This window comes from Urocampus carinirostris, chromosome 6 (assembly GCF_059441175.1).
Source record: "Urocampus carinirostris isolate Australia breed hairy pipefish chromosome 6, RoL_Ucar_1.0, whole genome shotgun sequence".
NCBI classification, from domain to species: Eukaryota; Metazoa; Chordata; class Actinopteri; order Syngnathiformes; family Syngnathidae; genus Urocampus; species Urocampus carinirostris.
Genome location: NC_142354.1, coordinates 25164342 through 25186977, shown reverse-complemented (window position 1 = coordinate 25186977; position 22636 = coordinate 25164342). Strand labels below are relative to the sequence as shown.

General features: G+C 38.6%; 1 protein-coding gene across 1 annotated transcript; it reads right to left on the bottom strand.

The window, feature by feature from the left end:
* Positions 1-1040: 1040 nt before the first annotated feature.
* LOC148364363 (signal transducer and activator of transcription 3.1-like) lies at positions 1041-21786 on the bottom strand. Its single transcript, XM_088338432.1, has 20 exons — positions 21644-21786; positions 21488-21566; positions 20112-20197; positions 19885-20036; positions 18803-18961; positions 18643-18732; positions 15958-16017; positions 15854-15874; positions 14687-14780; positions 13985-14032; positions 13834-13917; positions 11911-12009; positions 11700-11835; positions 9860-9912; positions 6818-6903; positions 6602-6738; positions 6339-6521; positions 6204-6258; positions 2232-2326; positions 1041-1327 (listed from the first exon to the last, which is right to left on the bottom strand). The coding sequence occupies exons 1-20, from the start codon at positions 21668-21670 to the stop codon at positions 1182-1184; spliced, it is 1890 nt and encodes a 629-aa protein (XP_088194558.1). The 5' UTR covers positions 21671-21786; the 3' UTR covers positions 1041-1181.
* Between the last annotated feature and the right edge of the window lie 850 nt (positions 21787-22636).

Genomic DNA, 22636 nt, shown 5'->3' with positions numbered 1-22636 from the left:
TGGGTTCAGGTCTGGAGACTGGCTAGGCCATGCTAGAACCTTGATATACTTCTTTCGGAGCCACTCCTTGGTTTTCCTGGCTGTGTGCTTCGGGTCGTTGTCGTTTTGGAAAACCCAGCCACAACCCATCTTCAATGCTCTGACTGAGGGAAGGAGGTTGTTCCCCCAAATCTCACAATACACCGCTCCCAGTCATCCTCTCTTTAATGCAGTGCACTCGTCCTGTGCCATGTGCAGAAAAACATCCCCAAAGCATGATAATACCAGCCCGCACTTCACAGTAGGGATGGTTTTCTTCTGATTTTACTTTTCATTCTTCTTACTCCAAACGCACTTAGTGGAATTATGAACAAAAAGTTCTATTTTGGTCTCATTCTCCCATGCCTACGCTGTATCATCCAAATGGTCACATGCAAATTTAAGACGGGCCTTGACATGTGCTGGTTCAAGCAGGGAAACCTTTCGTGCCATGCATGATTTAAATCATGACGTCTTAGTGTATTACCTACATTAACCTTGGAAACGGTGGTCCTAGCTCTTTTCAGGTTATTGACCATTTCCTGTTGTGTGTGTGTGTGTATGTATATTGTTTACAACCAAAATGCTTAATATGATGTCCTTCAATTAATATAAAAATAGTAAAAGATATAGCTAAAAACTGTAAAGAGAAACACTTAAAAAATGCTAGGTTTTCTGCTAATGAGTTAAAATTTTCTTGATTGTGTTGAGATTGCCTTTTCAGAATAAGAAGAATCAGACTACGGAGAGTGGAAGTGAACAAACCGCACCATTTTGCCTCTGAATTTTTTGCCCAAACTTTTACAAGGTTTTTGTTTCTTCGGGGGTACCCCTAGGAACAAGATGGCGGACAATGGTGTCTACTCCCTTTAAGTGAGCCTGTTATTTGTAAAAGAGAAAATGGCTTGTCCCAATTGTAAGAGACACATTATATATTGTACTTAATTTTGTATATTTCTGTACATATTTGTTCCCATATCTGTTTTGTATTCCGTGTTTCATTCTCAATCAGACACCATTCATAAATGTAAAATTGATTTTTTGAATTTCTGACAAGATAAAACCCGCAGCCCAGACGACACTTAAATATATATGACTTTTACCAAACTGTGCTGACTTAATAGAGTTGAAGATAAACCGAAAACAAACAGATGCAAGACTTTTTACAGACTGGAAAGCACCAATGATTCATCTATAAAGATTTCAGGGTCAAAAAACTGGTTTGCATTCAACGACTCTTCCGTCCACATGGAGGCCCACAGGATGGGGTCCAGATCTTTATTCACCAGGAGAGGGTCCTCATTTTCTTCTGAAAGCAGCAAAAAAGAGAAATGTGTTCTTGCGATGAACTAATTACGAGATTGGAAGAGTTATGCAGGCCTATACACACAATTTTCTATGAGAAGTAATGAAACGACTCGGTAAAGTGCCTAGCAAAAAAATTGGCCCTCCAAAATATTTTTGCGCTATTGCCACGTTTCAGGATCGAACCTAAAGCTAAAAAACTGAGAATATTTTCTAAGAACCAACCACATGTGAGACACAATTGTGAAGCGTAATCAAACGATTTCAACAGTTCGTACTATATTTACAAAAAAAAACAGTGAAGTACTTGAGGCAAAAAATTGGCTTCCTGTTCTCTCAGCTCAGTCAACTGACTCCTGATATTCCCCGATGACTTCTGAATGGACTAATGTCCACCTAAATGACTAAAAATGGCATTAAATTGATGGCATTTACAAGCTTTGTACATGACAAGGAAAATAGCTAACCACGTTCGACCTTATTTTCTTCATCAGTTCAAACCATTGTTTTGAAACTTGTGGCCGACGGGCCACTTGCTACCCACAACATTAAGATTAAAGTTTAAAGGTACAGTGTGTATTATTGGACTACTAGATGTGGCTGTATTCTGTCGCAAAACCAAAAACGAGTGTTTAAAACTCTATGGTACAATACAAACTACAAACGGCCAGTTGGATGATTTCATCCGACCTGTCATAAATTTCTGAGTATGACAAAAATGAAGTGAGCCTCTAGGTAATTCCTTTCCAAAATTATGATTTTTAATATAAATGTAAACCAAATGCTTACCCCTGGCTGCAAGGATAAAGGATAAGCTAAAATTACATTAATTCAGCTGTTAAAATAAACCAGGTAATGCATTCGATGGAAAACATCAAAATCTATTTTTCCGATTGTTTGTAACTTACCCACTGTCAGTATACTCGAGCACTGCTGGACTTCAGCCTCCGACAAATCTGAAGTCCCGTCCAAGCTCATGGGATTCACCGCTTCCAGAGTGCCCCTTAAGGACAATTGGCAAAGTATCAAGACATAATAACGGTATATAAATAGTAATCATTACTATGATCCAAAGTATAGCGGTACTTTTTTAAACGAGCACCTTGAAACACGAGAATTTCGATGTACGAGATTATTTGCAACCAAAAGAATTCTAGCAATGCGAAAGGGAATCGAGGTCACGAGCAGTATCAGAAGCTACATCAGTTTGCATGAAATCTACTGCAGGGGGAAAAAAATCGTGCAGTAAACATTTTTTGGGTGTACGTTCATTTAAAGTTACAGTAACTTTAATTTTAAGTGTACAATACGTGCCTATGTATTATCAACGGCCTCTTTATCTCACACCTGTCAACCACTGTCACTTAAGAACCAAACAGACCCAAACCCAGGACTCAAGGAGTCGAAAGATGGTGGTGCAATCGAACTCTACTATTCGATAACAATAAGACTCACTCATGACAAGGAATAGCGAGAACAGGATGCCAGGGAGGGGAATCTTGGGAGAGTAACTTGAGAAGGTAGGTTTGGAGGGAAAAGTTTTATATATTACAGTATTTATAAAATAATATTTGGTGTTTACCAGAGAAGAACACCTGGAGAAGAATGCATTGGGATCAAGTTCCTGTCGTCTTGGGGAGGGAATATTTTGTGATGAGTACAGTGACGATTAGAGGGAAGACCTTAGGCTCAGGCCCAAACATGGCCTGAACCTGACCTGAAATTCAAGTTGGGTCTGGCATCAAATGTCAATCATTAACTAGGGCTAGGCTGGGCGTCCCTCTTGCTTTTTTTGTTTTTTTGTTCATTAAATTAGTGATGTGTGGTCCGGCTATAAAAGCTGCTTGTCAGGTAGTTAAAGGTCTGTCGTATGCTCAAGTAGCTGGTCGCTCTCTTCTTCCGATATCCGAACCTGCAGAGGGTGGCTAATCCCCTGAGGTCGACGCGTGCGGAAGATAATTTGCCGCACCGGGACGCTTTGTGTAGCGACAAAGTGCCCGGAGAAATACAAAATAAAGCTTACAAATTTCCTGGCGGGTCTGAGGCTTCGAAAGATGCTTTGGCTATCACTGCGCAGGCTATGGATTAGCATTGCCCGCCTTCCTGCGCTGCTAGCGTCGAATAGCCTGATGGTTTCAATAAGGGTTTCATATGATACCAGTCTACATGAGTTTATTAAGACATACAAACGTCACCAACACCGGAGGCAACCCAATGTAGCTAAACCCTATTATATTCACCATCACAACTAGTTGTAACAACCAGTTCAGGGTGTCCCCTGCCCATTGCCCGAAGATGGCTGGGATAGGCTGGCCTGACTGAGGGTAAGCGGCACAGAACATTGAATGGATTGACAAGTTGTACACAAAAGGCCTTATTTGGTGTACTATAGTACCCTTGTTATAATGTGTGTGTGTTTTATTTAGTTGTCAACTGATTGCTGTAACCAGAGGAACGAGACACCCGCCCTAATTTCCGAGAGAAAAGTCTGACACACTTCAAAACTACTGTGGTGACATATTATGCATTAAGGCTACTATAGTACAACAAATAAAGCCTACTTGTGTACAACTAGTTGTCTCATCTCATCTCATCAGCTGCACCGCTTATCCTCAGTAGGGTCGCGGGGGTGCTGGAGCCCATCCCAGCAATCATCGGGCAGTGGGCAGGGGACACCCTGAACTGGTTGCCAGCCAATCGCAGGACAACTAGTTGTGACCGTGGATATTATAGTGTTTAGGCACAGAGCTTGACAGCCTGACAACTGTAGCTGAGAGACGGGCACTGAAAAAGCTGCGGTCAATCATGGACAATTCAGCATCATCTCCAAACGGAAGAGCAGCTTCAGCGACAGACTGCTGTCACAGTCTTGTTCCACGGACAGACTGAAGATATCATTTCTTCCCCATGCCAAGAGGCTCTTTAACTACACCCGGGGGAGTAAAAGACCACATTAAACCCCACCCCCACATTTGCATATTACCCTATTTTTATTACAGTGTGTTTATGTAGCACTATTTAAATAGTCTATATCAACATGTTATATTGGGTGTTTATGTATTCAAGTCAGTCAAGTCAAATCATGTTTATTTGTACAGCCCTTAATCACAAGAGTCTCAAAGGGCTACACAGATCAAAGACTGTTGCAAACATTTATCACAGACTGTTATGACACATTCTGTTTCTTTTATTTTATTATTATTTTATTTTCAACACAAGGATACTGCTGGAAGTGTCAATTTCCCTATGGGGATGAATAAAGTATCTATCTAGTGACATTGGGTAGCGTCCAGTGTTCGTGGCATTTGTGTGTCTGAAAAAGTCATTGTATAGACGATGATCGCATTTTTGTTTTAATCATGCCAATCCATCCATCCATTATCTGCACCGTTTATCCTTAGTAGGGTCGCGGGGGTGCTGGAGCCAATCCAAGCCATCTTTGGGCAGTGGGCTGGGGGCACCCTGAACTGGTTGCCAGCCAGTCACAGGGCACACACTCACTCGCTCATTCTTACCTAGGGAAAATTTGAACCGGCTAATTAATCTGACATTTGGAGGTTTTGGAGGAAACCGGAGGAAACCCATGCAAGCACGGGGAGAACAGGCAAACTCCACATAGCAAGGTTCAGTGTCATGACCTCAGAACTGTGCCGCGGACGCACTAACCACTCAGCCGCCGTGCTGCATCACACCAATCAATGTTCCTTAATGAATACATTATACAGACTACAATTAGGACACACGTTCTGTCGGAAGCGCAGCGCTGAGAAGCAGAGTTCATACGTCAGCGGTGGCCGACGCATAATTGCGTGTGCGTGGCACTTGCACTCGGCAGCCAAAGTCACGCTTTCCTAAACCTACATCCTCTCCCTTGTCCTCACAAATAAAATATACAAATTCGGGTTTTTTCAGGCTCTGCCCCTCACATCAAGTCAATTTGTCACACTTTAATACCCACGGGCCGGGTTGGGCTGGATTTTTTTAGGCAAATTCTTACCTCTATTGATGATTTAGCAACATGGAGTGGAAAACCGGAGTGTTAATAGCAGAGGGTGGATAATGATAATGAGGAGCACTTAGACTGGGACGTATAGAAGCAATTCTGCCATTTCTTGAAGAAGGGGATGGACTGCAGGCGCAGAACCATGCCAACCACCGCCAATTACTCCGCATAAAAATCCTTCCTATTAAATGATGATAAACCTTCCACATAGACAACACGGCACCTATTCACTCACAGCAAGACAGACTTTGTAGAATACTGCGACAATATTGGCAATCTACGCTGACGTTGTTGTGCACTACTAGACAATCCGGATTAGAGCCGAAGTGGGCAAGACGAGATCAGTCTTTCCCCCCAAGTATATGAAATGTATGATCAAAGACAGGGAAAATGTATAAGTTGACAGGTATGTGATCTCCGTGACTCCTACTTGCAACCACTCATACAAACTCTTATTTCTGTAATATCATCTGATTTATGACTGTATTTTTTATGCTTAATTACTATTTGATTGAGTTTTAGTGATCAGAAAGATGTGTTTTAGAGCTATTTATGTTTCACTTTGATCCTTTCGGGAGGTCTGGAGCGGACCAATTATTTTTTCATGATTTCATATCGTGAAAGTTTGCTCCTCACACGAGCAGTTAGAGCTACAAAGAGATACCACTGTGTGTAGCTGTGTATGTATGTAGCTGTATGTGGGGAAATTCTTCCCCCTGTTGGTGCAACTAAGAACAATTTACAAAAACTAAAAAACCTTATTCGTCGACTTTATCTATCTATCTTTCTATCTATCATTCGAGAGGGGTGACCGACAGCAAGACAAACACATAAACAAAAAGAAAAAGGGGAAAAGTAGATTAGTGGATTAAATTACCCTTTCAAAGCAAACGCCAGATGGGTCTTGATGTACTTAAGGTAAGGGGAATTATCTAGAAGAATATTGGAAAGCATTAAAACAACATAAACTTGATTGGAAGAAAAAGTGACTTTAAATAACAGTTTATCTTACTTCCGCTCTGATCAGTGTAGTACTTTCCAAATGCTTCGTCTCTGGGAGTGTTGGGGTATAAATAAAGTAACGGATTCTGAGGGACGTCTTTTAAGATAAGGAAATGCCTGATGATTTCCTGCAGGGGAATCTTGGAGAGGTCTGTTTTGGTGAATGGTTCTATTGTTTTTATTTCCGGCTCACCTGTCGATAGCGGATGGACAAATGTTAATAAACCATAGCTATATGTTAAATCCTTGTTCACAAAAAAGAAACATGCTTACCCTCGATGTCATTTGTCACCCAGGAAAAAGTGATCCCTCCTATGACACTGACACTGAAACGAATCAAAAATGTTCCCGTCTGTTTTTTCTTGAGAAGGAAATGCTCTCTAGATTTGGTCACAAAGCCCATAATCAGCCTGCAATAGAGAAGAGGAAATTCTCTTTTTGGGTAATGAAATAATCAAATTTGAAACAAGACTGTGTTTTTGTACCTACCCATCCGCCCACATGTCTTTAAGATACGTTTTCACCATAACCAGGATGCTGTCAAACCACACCCAGAAAGTTTCAGGGCTGTTTTCCTATTGCCGAAGAAAGCAAGACAAGAATTTATGTAACCCTTTTTAAAAATCCAGTTATAAATAAATAAAATACAAAATAGACATAGAGAGTGCCGAAAGCCAGCCTTTTGTCATTGCTCACTACGGCCAGAACATGCACGCCAAAGTAGACGACAGACACAACGTGCAACTAATCGTTTGCATGTCATTGCTTGGAATTGAAGATTCATTGACTCCACCAGTGAAAAGTCAATAAATCCAATGAAGATCAGTTTTGGTAAGTGTTTTCTCTGTTCTCTTTGTAGTTTTAAAGGTTGCTTTGCTGCACTAAGAAAACATGACTCGTGGGAACAGGTCATAAAATCCATCCATCCATTATCTGCACCACTTATCCTCAGTAGGGTCGCTGGGGTGCTGGAGCCCATCCCAGCTATCTTTGGGCAATGGGCAGAGGACACCCTGAACTGGTTGCCAGCCAGTCACAGGGCACACAGAGACATACAACTCACTCGCTTATTTACACCTAGGGTAGAACATTTCAATCAAATTTGAGATCTCATTTTAGTATTGGATGTCTTTTGATGATATTTTAATATTTTTACAAGACTTGCCTAATTCTTGCGTAAATGTACGAGTTGTAACTCGCTCGGGCTACGAGTAGTCACCCCTTTAGTGTTTCTTGACACCTAACTGCAGATGGCTTGACATTGTCAAAGTTTATTCTAGAATAGAATAAAAAAATAATAATACAAATAATTTCCTTTTTGGTCTTTCTCAAAGGCCAGTATTTTTCCTTCCAGAAAAATTCCCTGATTTCTTGGGGGATTGGAAATCTTGCCGATTCGAGTGGCATTCCACCCGAGATCAAGAATCCTTCTTGATTTGACATGGGAATTTGAAGTGTACTTAGGTGTGACTTTAAATTCTGACAGGAAATATATTTAAGGTAATTCCAAAACCCTGTCAGCGTGCATAAATGTACATTTTGCGACTGATCTACTAAAATTAGAGTAGATGACTGGTCATCAAACCGACAGAAATAAAACACCTTTAGTAAACCAAGATTAAGCAAACTTGAAATGAAATGAAAATGAAATGATCTGCATTTATATAGCGCTTTTCAAGTCAATGACTTCCCAAAGCGCTTTACAATGTGCTCCACATTTCCCAATAGCGGCCTTGCAGCCATGTAAGGCGCTAACCTGCTTATTGGGGGTCTTAGGGGTTCAGTGTCTTACCCAAGGACACTTCGACATGTAACACAGACGAGTCGGGATTCGAACCGGGATCACTTGATCCCAAGACGAGCGCTCTACCTCCTGAGCTACTGCCGCCCCAAACTTGTGATTTCTCATCCAACACCTAAAACCGAATCAGTGTTATTTTACAGAAATTTGTGTTAAATGTTGTCTATCCATTGTTCATTCAATTTTTGCTTTTTGCTTAAAATAATATTGACTCTGGTGCTTCCCCTATTATGTTAACCCATTTTGTAACAATGACAATAAAGGTATATTCTATTCTTTTCTATTCTATTAACCATACCACTCATCAAACCCACAACAAGTCCAGTATCCTTTCTTCCCTTTGCCGAACAGCTGAGTGCTACATTCAAGCGAACAGTTAATGTAAAATCATATTGGCTGTCAATTAGCCACGCATGCAAACACAATACCAAGATTGCGGCCTAAAGTATTGCCTGATACAATATCATCCGATCCATTACCAGTGTTGTAGGACCGGTACTCAAAATGGAATGCTTGTATATTAGCATTAATATTGGAGATTTTTTGATTTAATCCCACTAAAATACGAAACAGTTTTTGGGGAATAACATCAGAACAATATCGGATTGGCATTAGCTCAGGAGGTAGAGCGCTCGTCTTGGGATCAAGGGGTCGCAGGTTCACCCCCAAAATAAGCAGGTAGGCGTCTTGCATGGCTGACTCCCTATTGGTGTGTGAGTGTGTGTGTGAATGGGTAAGTGTGAAGCACATTGTAAAGCGCTTTGGGAGGTCTTCATTGACTTGAAAAGCGCTATATAAATGCAGACCATTTACCATCAGGACAGCAGTATTTCGGTTAACCCATATCTAGATGAAATCGGCCCAGTACTTATGGTATCAGTACTGTAATCGCCATTGCGGCCAACAGCAGTCGTTTTATAATCTGGAAATACTAACTAGTATTAAAAAATTAGAAAAAAAATTACCGGTAATGTTATATTGCACAGAAATACTCCAGTATTTATTATATTTCTTTGTGCTTACAGGTGTGTGTTCTGTATCAACACGGTGTCACTGTTTGTATCAATAACTGAGCAAGAGTTGAGTACTTGTACTGAGATTTGACATGTTCATTTAAAGTATTTTTGTATTATGTTCAATATTTTGAAATCATTTTGTAATTATATTATTATCTAAAATGATCACAAAATATGCTCATTTAAAGAATGTTTCTTAGTTTAGGAAAACTTTTTTTATTATAAAAAAATAACTCCCCTTTTTCAAAACAACTTTGCTAATACTAAAGCCTCAAACTGTAATATTTGACCACTAGATGGCATTGTGTTGTCCGGTAGAAGCAAGGGCCAGTGATACAAGGCACAGCGTGGCAGCAGGACGCAGGACAAACATGGGCACCAAGACTTAAGTGGGGCTTCCACTGTTTAAAATAAAGACACATTTCCGGACCTATGATTTTTGATAAAAATTAACATTGGTATGATAGCTCATAGTATTTTTACCAATAATTCAAATCAATGTTTTCTTTTCCCTGAATGAAAGTTTTTAGTACCATTAGAAGGCACTAAATATTACACACTGTCCCTTTAAGTATGTTTTTTATGGGAGAAAAAACAAAACCATTTCAAATAGGAAAATGAAACTGTTTTTTTTTTTAAAAGAATAAGAGAATTAGAGTAAGAATTTATTTTTTGTATCACAGTCCAATGATTAAAACAGAGATAAGGTCTTACCTTTGAGAATTTGGACCAAGTCACCCTGCAGTTGTCATAGCTTTTTTGCTTTCCTGAATGCACCAAAAATAATACATCAAAATTAGGAGCAACAAATATTTTTTTCTCTTTACTGACAGTTTCTATTTGCTTGTATCTATCAACAAACCTATTAACGTTGTCATTCAAAAACAAGGAAAATATGAAGGCCATTGAAATGGCACAGGTTACCGTTTCAAGGGACACTGTGTAATATTTGAGTACTAGATGTTGCTGTATTGTGTAGTCCAACCGAAAACAAGAGCTACGAGGTACAAGGAAAAATACAAACTACAGTGCCTCGAAATGACCAAAGTGCGCCTTTTTACTTTTTTTTTTGTGCAGTATTTCACAAGGTTTTTGGTTTTGTTCCCGCAACAATCACATCAGCTTCCTCTAGGTAAACCTCAAGTTATTTGAAATAAATACAAATTTCTTGAGCCATGACACATCATGTCAGAATCGAGGCCAGCGAGGCACATTCAGCTCCCGAGAAGGTTTTCTTCGGTCCCTGACATAATTCATTTTAATTTCATACACAAGAATCGTTGCGTTCTTGTTTTCACTGTATGTCACCTTTCCTTGATTTTTGTTTTATTGCAGTTTAATAATTGATAGAAATTTTCTAATGATTTTTCTTGGAACTCATGTTACCCCACTTTAACTAAAATATAAAATATAGGGTATTGATGGTGCCTGAATAATAGCGACTCAGTTTATGTAATGTATCTAATGGGGATCTTTATTTCGAGGTAGCTTGTCTTTTGTGCCTGTTGAAAATTAAAGATAAACTGACAGAGCTATAAGAAAACACTGTTTTATTTTTTAGATCATAATATATTATATTTATTAGCTTTCCGGTAGGTTCAATTATGTTTAGTGGTTCTACTGTTTTCATATGAGGACCACCATTCCACCCTAAGGACAAGCTGCAAAAAAAAAATCAAGAAAGAAAATTCCACTTATCAAATTTATCGAATAAAAATGTGTATGCCAGTAGTTTAACGCAGGGATAGAATATATTCACCAATTTTTCTTTCCCCCAAAAATTTGACCAGAAAAACAAAAACGACTGAAAGTAACATGCGACCTCGCATATGAGCCTACATCGCATATAAGTGACCCCCTAAAACTGCTGCTGAATAGCCACATATTAGAAGAATTCTGTACCCAAAATATAAAAAAGTGCACTTATACAACAATGAATACTTAATTGTGTAAATAACAAATAGCAATTTTGAAATTTTTAACATTCAGTTAGTACAGCCCTCGGTCTGTCGTTCAATTTTCTATTTGGCCGTACTATCCGTTTGACTTTGACACCCCTGACCTACGGGTGTTTTTTAAACATTGCATGTTTATATGATCATGTTCATGTATTTATATTTATGAAATAAATCAATGTTTATTTACCACTAGAAGGCAATAAATAATACACATGTCCCTTTAAAGCTGATAAGTCTATTTTGTTTTAGAATTGGACACCAGCAATTGAGATTTCATAGGATACCATTTTGTTATCATGCACTGTTGTTCGTTGTTTTCACTATCAAATCATGTTGCTGTTCTCTGATATCCACACCCTTTAGAGCAGATCTGCTATTGTAACCCTAGGAGATTACATTTTTAAAAAGGGCTCAGGGGAGGGCTGTTAGAACAGGTTAGACTTGCTTATCTGACGGCTTCTCTCCTGGTCCTCCTTGAAAGTTCAAAATCCATTGATGTAATCTCTCTATTTTGAATGTCTATCAAACTTTAAACTTATCAAAATACTACCAAATTCTCACCACAGAACAGTTCACATTTTTGCATCATTACGCACCAAAAAGCTTGTGCGCGATCATCTTGAGCTGAGCGTCATCCAGACCCAGCGTGGTGGCAGACAGAAATTGCCAACTAAGCATCTCTCCAAACTGTGGCCAAATAGCTTCTGAAGGTTTAGTAAAGAACATCATATCCTGTGGGGACGTGTAAAACAAAATTCAGTTGTCTGTGCTTTTTAAATGCTGATGATCCGGCTTGTAATATCTCACTTTCGTTTCATGGCTGAGCATGTTAAACCAGAGCACTGATGCCCAAGCGCTCTGCTGCTGACTGGAGTTGGAGATGATCACCACTGGGAGCGAGGTGGCCTGGTGCAAAAAAAAACAAAATTGAAGACACCCTCAACCAGATGATTTAAGCTTCTCAATTTAATTAAAATGCCGTATTTTCTGGACTATAACGGCGCTCCCCCAAAAATTCAGAATCGGGCATAAATTTGAACATGTGTCTAAAATCCAATAGCATTACTATATGTGCAATTATTGATCAATCGATACATTTTATCATTAAACAAGAACGGCATAATAATGGTGGCAACGGAGATTAAACCAGGTAGAAATGGAAAGAGCACTAAAATTGAATCACCAGCCTGCTAGAGACATGGATGGTTGTTGACAATTGCATGACAATGAGTGCAACAGGAATCGGACCCGGATCCTAGCCACTAGACCAAGGGTCGGCAACAAGCGGTTAAGGAGCTGCATGCGGCTCTTTAGTGCAAGCGAGTGGCTCACTGGCGCTTTTCCAAAGATGCTTACAAATTGAAAAATATGGGGGAGGGAAATGTAGTTTTCTTTTAATATGGTTTCTGTCAGAGGACAAACATGACACAAACACTTTTCATGTGTTCCAATGCTGTAAAAATACGTAAAATAAATATTAGATTTCAGCTAGGATTGTAACTAGGAGCTGGTACAAGCGCAGTTCTCCTTCACTTGTTTTCCTCTGCCGTGACCTCTGTGTGAGAGCCGACTGTGCAGCCCAAGCCCCATCCCTTTAAAGGGGCTGTGCCCTGTGTATGATCCACCATGGACCTCAAAGAAAAAAAGAGAAAAATAACAGCACAGAAAACAAACTTAAACTATATTAATGTGATTTTGCTTACCTTACCTTTTCAAAATGTTGCCATTTTATGTTTTTAAATGCATGCTGCATTTTATTGCACTTTTTGTTTCCCAGATAAGACGCCCATTGTGCACCTTGTTAATAAACAATATATGGGCAAAATTCGATTTCTTAATTGCATTGTTTTAATTTTATTAAAACAAGGGAACATAACATAATTCATTGATATAGTATCCAAGTTAAACTTGAAATAAAATCTTACAACAGAGTAGTAGCTGTGTATCATTCTCTACAGGATGTTGTGCATAGATAATAGGCTAAAATACATACACGCAGCATGTGTTTTGTTTATCATAAGGCTTTTAATGTTTTGCGTCTCCTGACAAGTTTGTTTTTTGCTGACCCCTGCGCACTGGACCACTAGGGATACAGGCGACACATGAAAAGGCATTACGTCCTACCTTATTATCGCACCTTTTTAAATATACCTTATTATCACACTTTTTAAAGTCATGGTACCAGATATGTTAAAAGTAGAAAGAATGTTGGTCCACTTTTTCAGGTTAAACTGAGAATCATAACTGACAAACGTTGTTGATACAAGCAATCATGCATTAATACCAAATTTCAACCAAATTACTTTACACAATGGTGTTCTCTTCGGTCAGTTCAGAACAACTGAATTACTTCCCACAATGCCCTTATCATTATTCGGTTCAGAATTTTGTGCACTTAATAATGACTTCACGAGTTTGGTGTACGACAGATAGGATTAATATTTGACAATATTGCCTGGTCCAATAATACCATCAACAATTTGGTAGCGTGACTCAAAAATGTTGAGATGATGAGATAAGACCTAATGTATGTCATCTGCAAGCCTCTCTGTCTAGTACATAAAATCCAGCGCACTCCACGCCGCGATCTGGTTTCAATTTTCTGTTGCATCCAATGCAATTCTATTGTATGCAATTGTGATCAGTAGAATACAGCACTTTTTGATGTATTGAGTAACCCTAGCCTTTACCGTAATATTAATTCCATTCGATTTATAGTGGGTACTTTACCTGCAACTCCAGAGAAAATCCTTTCAGCTCAAATAAGGTGTTGAAATAGAAGATGTGAAGCTCCTCTGTCACACTCAGAGAAATCTTTCATCAACAGAATGGATGATTAGAAAACGTCACATCAAAGTGTGTGCTTCCAGTGTTTACTCACATCGCTAGCTCCGTTACTGCTACTTTCTGACTTCCGCTTCCTCAAATTCTGCAGAGAATTGATGGTTATCTTTTTAAAACTCAATTTTAAGGCAAGTTAAGATTAACATCAAGAATCGTGTATGAAATAATGAACTTATTCATTGGTACTGGCAGGAAAATATGTCAATGCTCTATTTTCCATTTGACTAGGCTAGCAGTTAATGAGTTTTTCTAACATATATTGATACAGGTATTTAACTCCTCATTACTCACGATACCAAGAGCAAATACATTTTGATGAATAAAATGTCCTATAAATCAAAGACTTACATACTGTATCTGAATGCATCCAATTTACTTAAAGACACAGGGTACATTATTCAGTGCCACTTAGTGATAAAAATAAACTTAAAAAAAACAATATTGGCTTTAAAAATAAGCAAAACTTCATTAACTATCAGATAGACAAGTTTTTTTAAGAATTGACGGGGAATAGTGTTTTGAGGAAGAGAAAAGCAGAGAGACAAAATAAAACAATGACAGGTGGATAATAATAAAAAAAATAAAAGTTGAAGAGAGAGAAGCCCAGCCCGACCCAAAGGTAATGATTTACATTTAAGGCCGAAACTGGCCCGAAATTCAGGTAGGGTCTGGCTCGAACTTAGGCTTAAGATAGCACGTAATCAAAAATGTAACGTATTGGGTAGCGGTCCCTACTCACGAGGTGCCGAAACTCTGCAACCATGCTGCCGCTCTGACTCTCTGACATGATCAAGGCTTTGCACGTCGTGCCAAGGACATTGAAAAGACGATAGCTGCAAAAAAATAAAACAGGTTACACAATGAAACAACTCGAAACACTTAACCATGTAACAACACAGCATTAGGTATGGAGGACCATACGTAGAAATAAATGTATATGTAAATAAATAACTACAAACAGTATATACGCCATATAAAAAATGAGCACACGAATTAAACACGTATTAAGTAAATATATATGACATCAAGGCAATATATTCATACGTTTTGTCATTTATTTATTAAATTATTTATTTTGTCATGTATTTTGTCGTGTATTTTGTCGCATAATTATTTTGTCATAAAATGACACTAATGTAGGGGCGGGTCCAACTAACTAAGCTTTTCACCTAATGGTTGATCAGTGATGTAACCTCATTTGAATAACATTTTGTAGTGACCGCATGCCAAAATACATGACAAAAAACATGACAGAATGAAGGACAAAATGTTCGACAAACTACATGACACAATATACGACAAAATCAATAACAAAATACATGAGAAAAAAAGACAATAAAATACATAAAGAAATAAATGACACAATACAGGACAGAACAGACAGCATGGTAAATGGTCTGCATTTATATAGCGCTTTTCAAGTCAATAAAGACCTCCCTAAGCGCTTTACAATGTGCTTCACGCATACCCATTCACACACACACCCACACACCATTAGGGAGACAGCCATGCAAGGCGCCTTACCTGCTTATTGGGGGCATTAGGGATTCAGTGTCTTGCCCAAGGACACTTCGACATAACAAATTGCAGAACAAAATACACAGTAAAATACCCAATGAAATAATGACACAATACACGACAAAATAAACGACGAAATACACAACAAAATACATGACAAAGTACATGACAAAATACATGACAAAATACATGACAAATACTGAAATAAATGAAAAAAACAAATGACAAAATTGCATATATGTTATATATTTAGGTATTAAGTATTGTACTTATGTGCTTATTTATTTATATGGCATATACTTGTATGTATTTATTTATACATATAATTATACATATCACATGATTGGGCCTCCATAACTTGAGGCAGGGATTCGAAAAAAGCATTTACCCTTTTATTTGTGGTGGCTCTCTGAAATGAAACAAAAAAATACAATATTTTACACAAAACGCATTTAAAATCATTTGAATATTTGCAATGACAAACAATTTTACCTGTCCATCGATATGTTGACTTTCATGGAGCGATTCAGCTCAGGAAACTTGACCAGAAGTCTGCACAATTTTTTTAATTTTTAGAGTTGTTACGAAAAATCCTAGGGATGGTTAATATGCTGCAGATGATTGTGTATAATAAACTCATGCTTAAAGCAAAATAATTCAACAAAAAGGATAGACTTTCAAATAGGAATGTTAGATACTGTACAACTTTTATCAAACAGGTATCAATACAAAGATTGAACTAATGATACCAAGAGGAAAAACCTTTGGATGCATAAAAAGTTCCTATAAATCAGAGACTTGCATCTGAAAGGGTCAAATTTCCACAAAGGGACAGTGTGTATTATTTAGTGCCTCCTAATGGTAAAAATTTTACATGTGCTTCAAGCAAGCTGAGATTATTATCCGTCATCTTGCTGCTACAGGTCCCCAAGAACCTCAAAAAGGATAACAAACACATTGAGTATCCGTAGTTTGTATACATCTTTGTCGTTTTTAGCACTCATTTTAGGTTGCACTACACCAAACAGTGACATATAGTGGTCAAATAATACACAGAGTGCCTTTAAAATTATACAAAATAAAAGATAATTTCCTGATATTTTTTTCTTTTAAAATATTCACTTAATAAGGAAAGCATAAATACAAATAAACCTCGACCGCTGTCAGCTACAAGAATTGATCTATAACTGTAACAATTCAGTCCAATTTATCAGGGATGTTTCCCTCATTGTGTTTTTTAGCGTTTATTTATACAGTGGCCTGCGAAACTATTTGGCCCCCTTTAACTTTGTGACCTTTTGCCACATTTCAGACTTCAAACATCAAGATGTAAAACTGTAATTTCTTGTGAAGCATCAACAATGAGTGGGATATAATCATGAAGTAAAACACACTTTATTGGATATTTTAAACTTTTTTAACAAATAAAAAACAAAAAAGTGGGTGTGCAAAATTATTCAGCCCCATTGAGTTATAACTTTGTAGCGCCACCTTTTGCTTTGATTCCAGCTCCAAGTCGCTTGGGGTGTGTCTCTATCAGTTTTGCACATCGAGAAACTGATATTTTTGCCCATTCTTCCTTGCAAAACAGCTCGAGGTCAGTGAGGTTGGATGGAAAGCGTTTGTGAACAGCAGTTTTCAGTTCTTTCCACAAATTATCAATTGGATTGAGGTCTGTACTTTGCTTGGCCATTCTAACACCATGATATCTTTTTTTGGTGAACCATTCCATTGTAGCTTTTGCTTTATGTTTTGGATCATTGTCTTATTGGAAGACAAATCGCCAGACCAGTCTCAGGTCTTTTGCGGACTCCGTCAGGTTTTCTTCCAGAATGTTCCTGTATTTGGCTCCATCCATCTTCCCATCAATTTTAACCATCTTCCCTGTCCCTGCTGAAGAAAAGCAGACCCAAACCCTGATGCTGCCACCACCATGTTTGACAGTGGGGATGGTGTGTTAAGGGTGACGAGCTGCACTGCTTTTACGCCAAACATAACATCTTCCATTGTTGCCAAAAAGTTCGATTTTGGTCTCATCTGACCAGAGCACCTTCTTCCACATGTTTAGTGTTTCTCCCAGGTGGCTTGTGGCAAACTTTAAACGACACTTTTTATGGATATCTTTAAGAAATGGCTTCCTTCTTGCCACTCTTCCATAAAGGCCAGATTTCTGCAGTCTATGACTGATTGTTGTCCTATGGACAGATTCTCCAACCTCGGCTATAGACCTTTGCAGTTCATCCAGAGTGATCATGGCCCTCTTGGCAATAAATTACAGTTTTATATCTTTATGTTTGAAGTCTAAAATGTGGCAAAAGGTCACAAAGTTCAAGGGGGCCAAATAGTTTTGCAAGCCACTGTGTCTCTCAGCACGATCTTATTCCCCATTCTGGCCCCGTATATAAGGCGCATCGGATTATAAGGCACACCTTCATATTTCTGGCCAAATTGGAATTTTGAGGTGCGCTTAATAGTCCAGAAATATATATCGGTATCAGGCTAATACCAACATTGGTCTATATAATAGCGTTAGTAATAATAACAAAAAGGATAATGAGCCAAAATCCACTGCGTAATCACTTGACAACTGGGGATCTAGATAACACAATTTTATAATTATAATAATAATAATAATGCATTTTATTATAAAGCGCCTTTCAAGCCACCCAAGGACACTGTACAGACAATGAGAAAATCTCATCATCACATTATTTTTTCTCACAGTACCACTCTGTACAACGTTGTTTTGGCTAATCTATTTCCCAAAATGCTCCATTATAACATCTTCACACATCATCTGTACCGCGAGTGGTCTAGCGGTTAAGTTTCGGCGCTCTCACCGGCACGACTTGGGTTCGATTCCCATTATATACAATCGTTGCACTAATACAGTTTAATACAGTATTTTACCATAGGCTAATAAAACGAGCAGCAGTTATTCTTTAACGCGGTAGCTCTTACTATCAATTCAATGCGCATTCTAGTACAGTCCGCTTTATGTTTGAAAAAAAATATATGACAATGGGGATGTTTTTTGCTGGTGCGCCTGAAAATCGGATTTGCCTTATAGTGCGGAAAATACAGTAATTATAAATAAAACAAAATATTGGATCTGATAGTTCTTATACATGCTTTGGTCATTTTAAACAATTTATGTGAGAAAAGAGATGCGCTTACCTGGTTTTAACATAAAACTGAATGCCTGTGCGTAGAACAAGAGGACCTTTCCCCTCAGGCATGGATGGCTGAGTCTCAACAACGAAGGCACTTTTTGACAAAAACATTCACGGTAGCATTTTTAAAAGGTGTCTCAAAAAAAAGGTTGCAAAATCCATACCTGTTAAGCAAATCTCCCAGAAGTTTTTCAGTTCTCTTTTGCAGATGAGGTCTGTGGGCCTTCACCGGGTCCTCGTCATAGAGAATCTGCCCAGGCAGGTCCTCCAGTTTACCGAGGAAATCGCGCACTTGGAAGAGACATTCTGCAAGACAGGTGAACCTGCAAGATACAGCCGTACCTCAATTTACGAGCACCTCTCGTCACGGAAATTTAGATATATCAGATTTATTTGGAACGAAAATGTTGCCCGACATACGACGGAAAATCATGATTACGGGCATTCCCAGAGGCTACCACCACTAGAGACCGCTCGAGACTGCTTGCGATCATTACATTCGGGTTCGGGCCGGGCTTCTCTTTCACTGACTTCTTAAAAAACAATTATTATCCATCTGTCATTGTTCACTGTTTCTTTTTCTTTGTGTAGGATCCGCGCAACGGATTCCTCCCAAGTCCTCACAAACAAAATATGAAAGTTAGGGTTCGCTTCGGCTTGGTCCCTCAAATCAAGTTGATTTTTCAGGCTTGGGTTTGTTCGGTCTCTAATACCCGCGGCCCTGTTTGGGTCAGGCTGGATTTTTTTACCGCTCACTGCCAGCATAAGTATGTTTGTGTGTACGTTCATTTAAAGGTACGATAATTCATTTTAAGTGTACAGTAAGTGCTTATTTATCATCAAAAGTTTCTTGAGTCTCTCACTCTTCCTAAACTGGAACCAAGAGTGGCACAAATCAACATTTCATTACATAACCCTATATATATATATATATATATATATATATATATATATATATATTGTATGTATTGGCAGTAGAATTAAGATCTTAAGCCAGAGCCTGAGCCCAACCCAACCCAAAATATTACTATAATACTAATACTAATAATAATAATAATAATAATAATAATAATAATAATAATACAGGCCAGGCTGGGTCGGGCTGGATTTTTTAGGCACGATCTTGGCAGATACAGAAAATCAAATGTATATTTGTGGCCTAGACCCTCAGCTAAATTTGTTAACCCAATGTGTCTCGCGACAAAAAGTTTGCCCACCTCGTTTAGATTCATAGCAAGCGTCTTACCATTTTTCAAGCCGATCCAGACAAACGGTTTCCGGTGCTCCGATGCAGCTTTTTTGCTGCCTCCTCTTCCAATTCACCATCTCTGCGTTCACCAAAGCTTCGATCAGGCTCTCAGTTTGGTCCAGGATCTTGTTGAGGTCAATCAGCGCTTTCTGGACCCAAAACGCAAACATGAGAATGGAAATCACACCGCCAGGTGCTGATATTACCAATCCATCGTTTCGCACCTTTCTGTGTCCTTTCAGTTTGTTTATGATGAGCTGATATTTTGCTTCTCCTGGATTCGTAGTGTCCTCTGTTCCTCTTTGTTCCTCTTTTGTGCCGAGGACATACAAAACACGATAAAACCATAAGATGTCACTTCTTTAAAGAGCTTTTGATATCAAATTTACAGTGGTATCTCTTCATACAATCTTAATATGTTCCAGAATCGAGCGCGTAGCTTGAATTATCTGTAAAGTGAGCCAATTTTCCACATAGGAAATAATTTGAAAGTAATTAATCCGTTCCCGGGCTCGAAAAACCATTTAAGTTAACCTAAACGGCTATGAAACACATCTTTCTGATCACTAAAAACACATTCAAATCGTAATTAATCATAAAAATATGGTAAAAAAGATTAAGATGATGTTAATGAAATAAAATGCAAGTTCATTATGAGAATTTACCATGGAGTTTTGCGCATTGGGCAGCGAAAAGGGTGGGGATAGCAAGGAGAAGTGACAGAGATCACATACCTGTCAACTTAAAGGTTTTCCAGTATTTTATACATTTTTAATCGATCCAAGTTGAGTACGCCATGTAACAATTTTTGCTCGGAAATTGATTTTTTCCCCGTATTACCCATTTCGAGTCAGATCATCTGTCACTGGTAGACAACATAATCGTAGATTTCTACTTTGTTGCGGTTTTCTACATAGTCTGTCTCTCTTTGAGTAAACAGGTGCTTTGTTGTGTTTGTAAGGTTTATTATTGCTTAATAAGGGAAATTGAAAGTATTGCTATTGTGAGCAATTAGTTGAGATTGACAAGTATGATCAAGTCAAGGGACTGTTGATGATGTCTTAACTCTTACTGTACACTTAAAATTAAGTTACTGTCACTTTAAATGAACCTACACATAAAAACATTTTACAGAACAATTATCTCTCTCTCTCTCTCTCTCTCTCTCTCTCTCTCTCTCTCTCTCTCTCTCTCTTCTCTCTCTCTCTCTCTCTCTCTCTTCTCTCTCTCTCTCCTCTCTCTCTCTCTCTCTCTCTCTCTCTCTCTCTCTCTCTCTCTCTCTCTCTCTCTCTCTCTCTCTCTCTCTCTCTCTCTCTCTCTCTCTCTCTCTCTCTCTCCTCTCTCTCTCTCTCTCTCTCTCTCTCTCTCTCTCTCTCTCTCTCTGATGTAGTAGTTTGCATGCACAACTGGAAATCTCATGCTGGTGGTGAGCAATTTCGAACAGTCAGAGGTCGTTTGCGGTCTCTAGTGGTAGTCTCTGGGAAAGCTCGTGACCGTACGCAGAGCAAGATTTTTCTCCCAAATTAAACTTCTATATGGAAATTATTGTGTTTAGGAGGTGCTCATTGAAGGGGTACCACTGTAACAATTTTTTGCTTACCCTCTATCAAGTATGTGTCGTATATAAAACAAAACTCATCTTCTTGATCCTCCAGACACTTGATTGCCCGTTCCATACACTGGAATTCCACATGCATGACAAAATAAGGAATCCATTATCCACATTGTAAAACCATAAATCAACACCCGTCCGTACCTGCACTTTTGTTTTAAGGCTGAGCATTCCTTGGTCAAGGTTACGCTGAGTGCTTTTCTCAAAGTCTCCTTCTTTCTACTTGCAAAACTCCCATCTGATAAGACATGAAGGAGGAGGAGGAGGAGGACATGATTGATGTTTGGTCGACCATATAGACGCAGAGGACAAAAGACTGCGTTAACTGGAGTATAATGATCCATGATTTGGTTTGAAACAGTGGTGCCAAACATAAGGCTTGCAGGCCGAATCAGGCCCGCCAACGGTTTTAAGATGGCCTGCAATACTAAGAAAACTTGAAATACCAAAGCCAGGCCGAGCCCCGAGCTTTGAAAGGACTGAGCCCAAAGAATACACTAACTTTCATATTTAATTTGTAAGGACTTGGGAGGATGACTGGTGATTTTGTACCAATTTCGGTCAGACTCGGGTTTGAGATATTACTTCTAGTGTGCATGTCTCCCTTACTCACAAAATTTGCTGCTAAGCAATGCTTTTTATCATCAGTGATTGGAAATTATAAGTTAGCATCTGGAATAGAAAAAATACAAATTGAAAGAATAGCATATGGGTGTCTTTGCAGAAGTTTAATGGAGCTTTAGCTTTTTTTTCTAAAACTGATCGAAATCTTATAGCAAAGTTCCCAAACTCAAGTAAACATTTTCATTAAAAAGTAAAAAACAAGCAGAAAAATACTTTTAAATTGTTTGTGTGCTCTTTTCCGACTTTTCATTTTGATAGAATAAACTGTAAAGGAAATGAATCAAAATTCTTATTTTACTGCATTGCAAGTGTGCAGTTTGATGAACACTACGAGAGAATAAAGGGATTACAAAAGATCTATTTTGTGTAGTGCTTCTCTCTGTTCGATAATATTCCACGTGCCATGGAATGCGAGAAATTAATTCTCAAAAGTTGACAGTTTGACCTCATATCCCCTGGAGCTGAGACGTCACCGGATGACAAAAAAAACTCAAAACAATGGCGGGTCCCGTT

Coding starts and splice junctions, on each gene's coding strand:
- LOC148364363 (XM_088338432.1), bottom strand. CDS start 21,670: ATGCTCAGCCTTAAAACAAAAGTGCAG. Junction 12,010..13,833: donor GATTTTCTCTGGAGTTGCAG/GTAAAGTACCCA, acceptor TTTTTGCACCAG/GCCACCTCGCTCCCAGTGGT. Junction 1,328..2,231: donor CTCGAGTATACTGACAGTGG/GTAAGTTACAAA, acceptor TGCTGCTTTCAG/AAGAAAATGAGGACCCTCTC.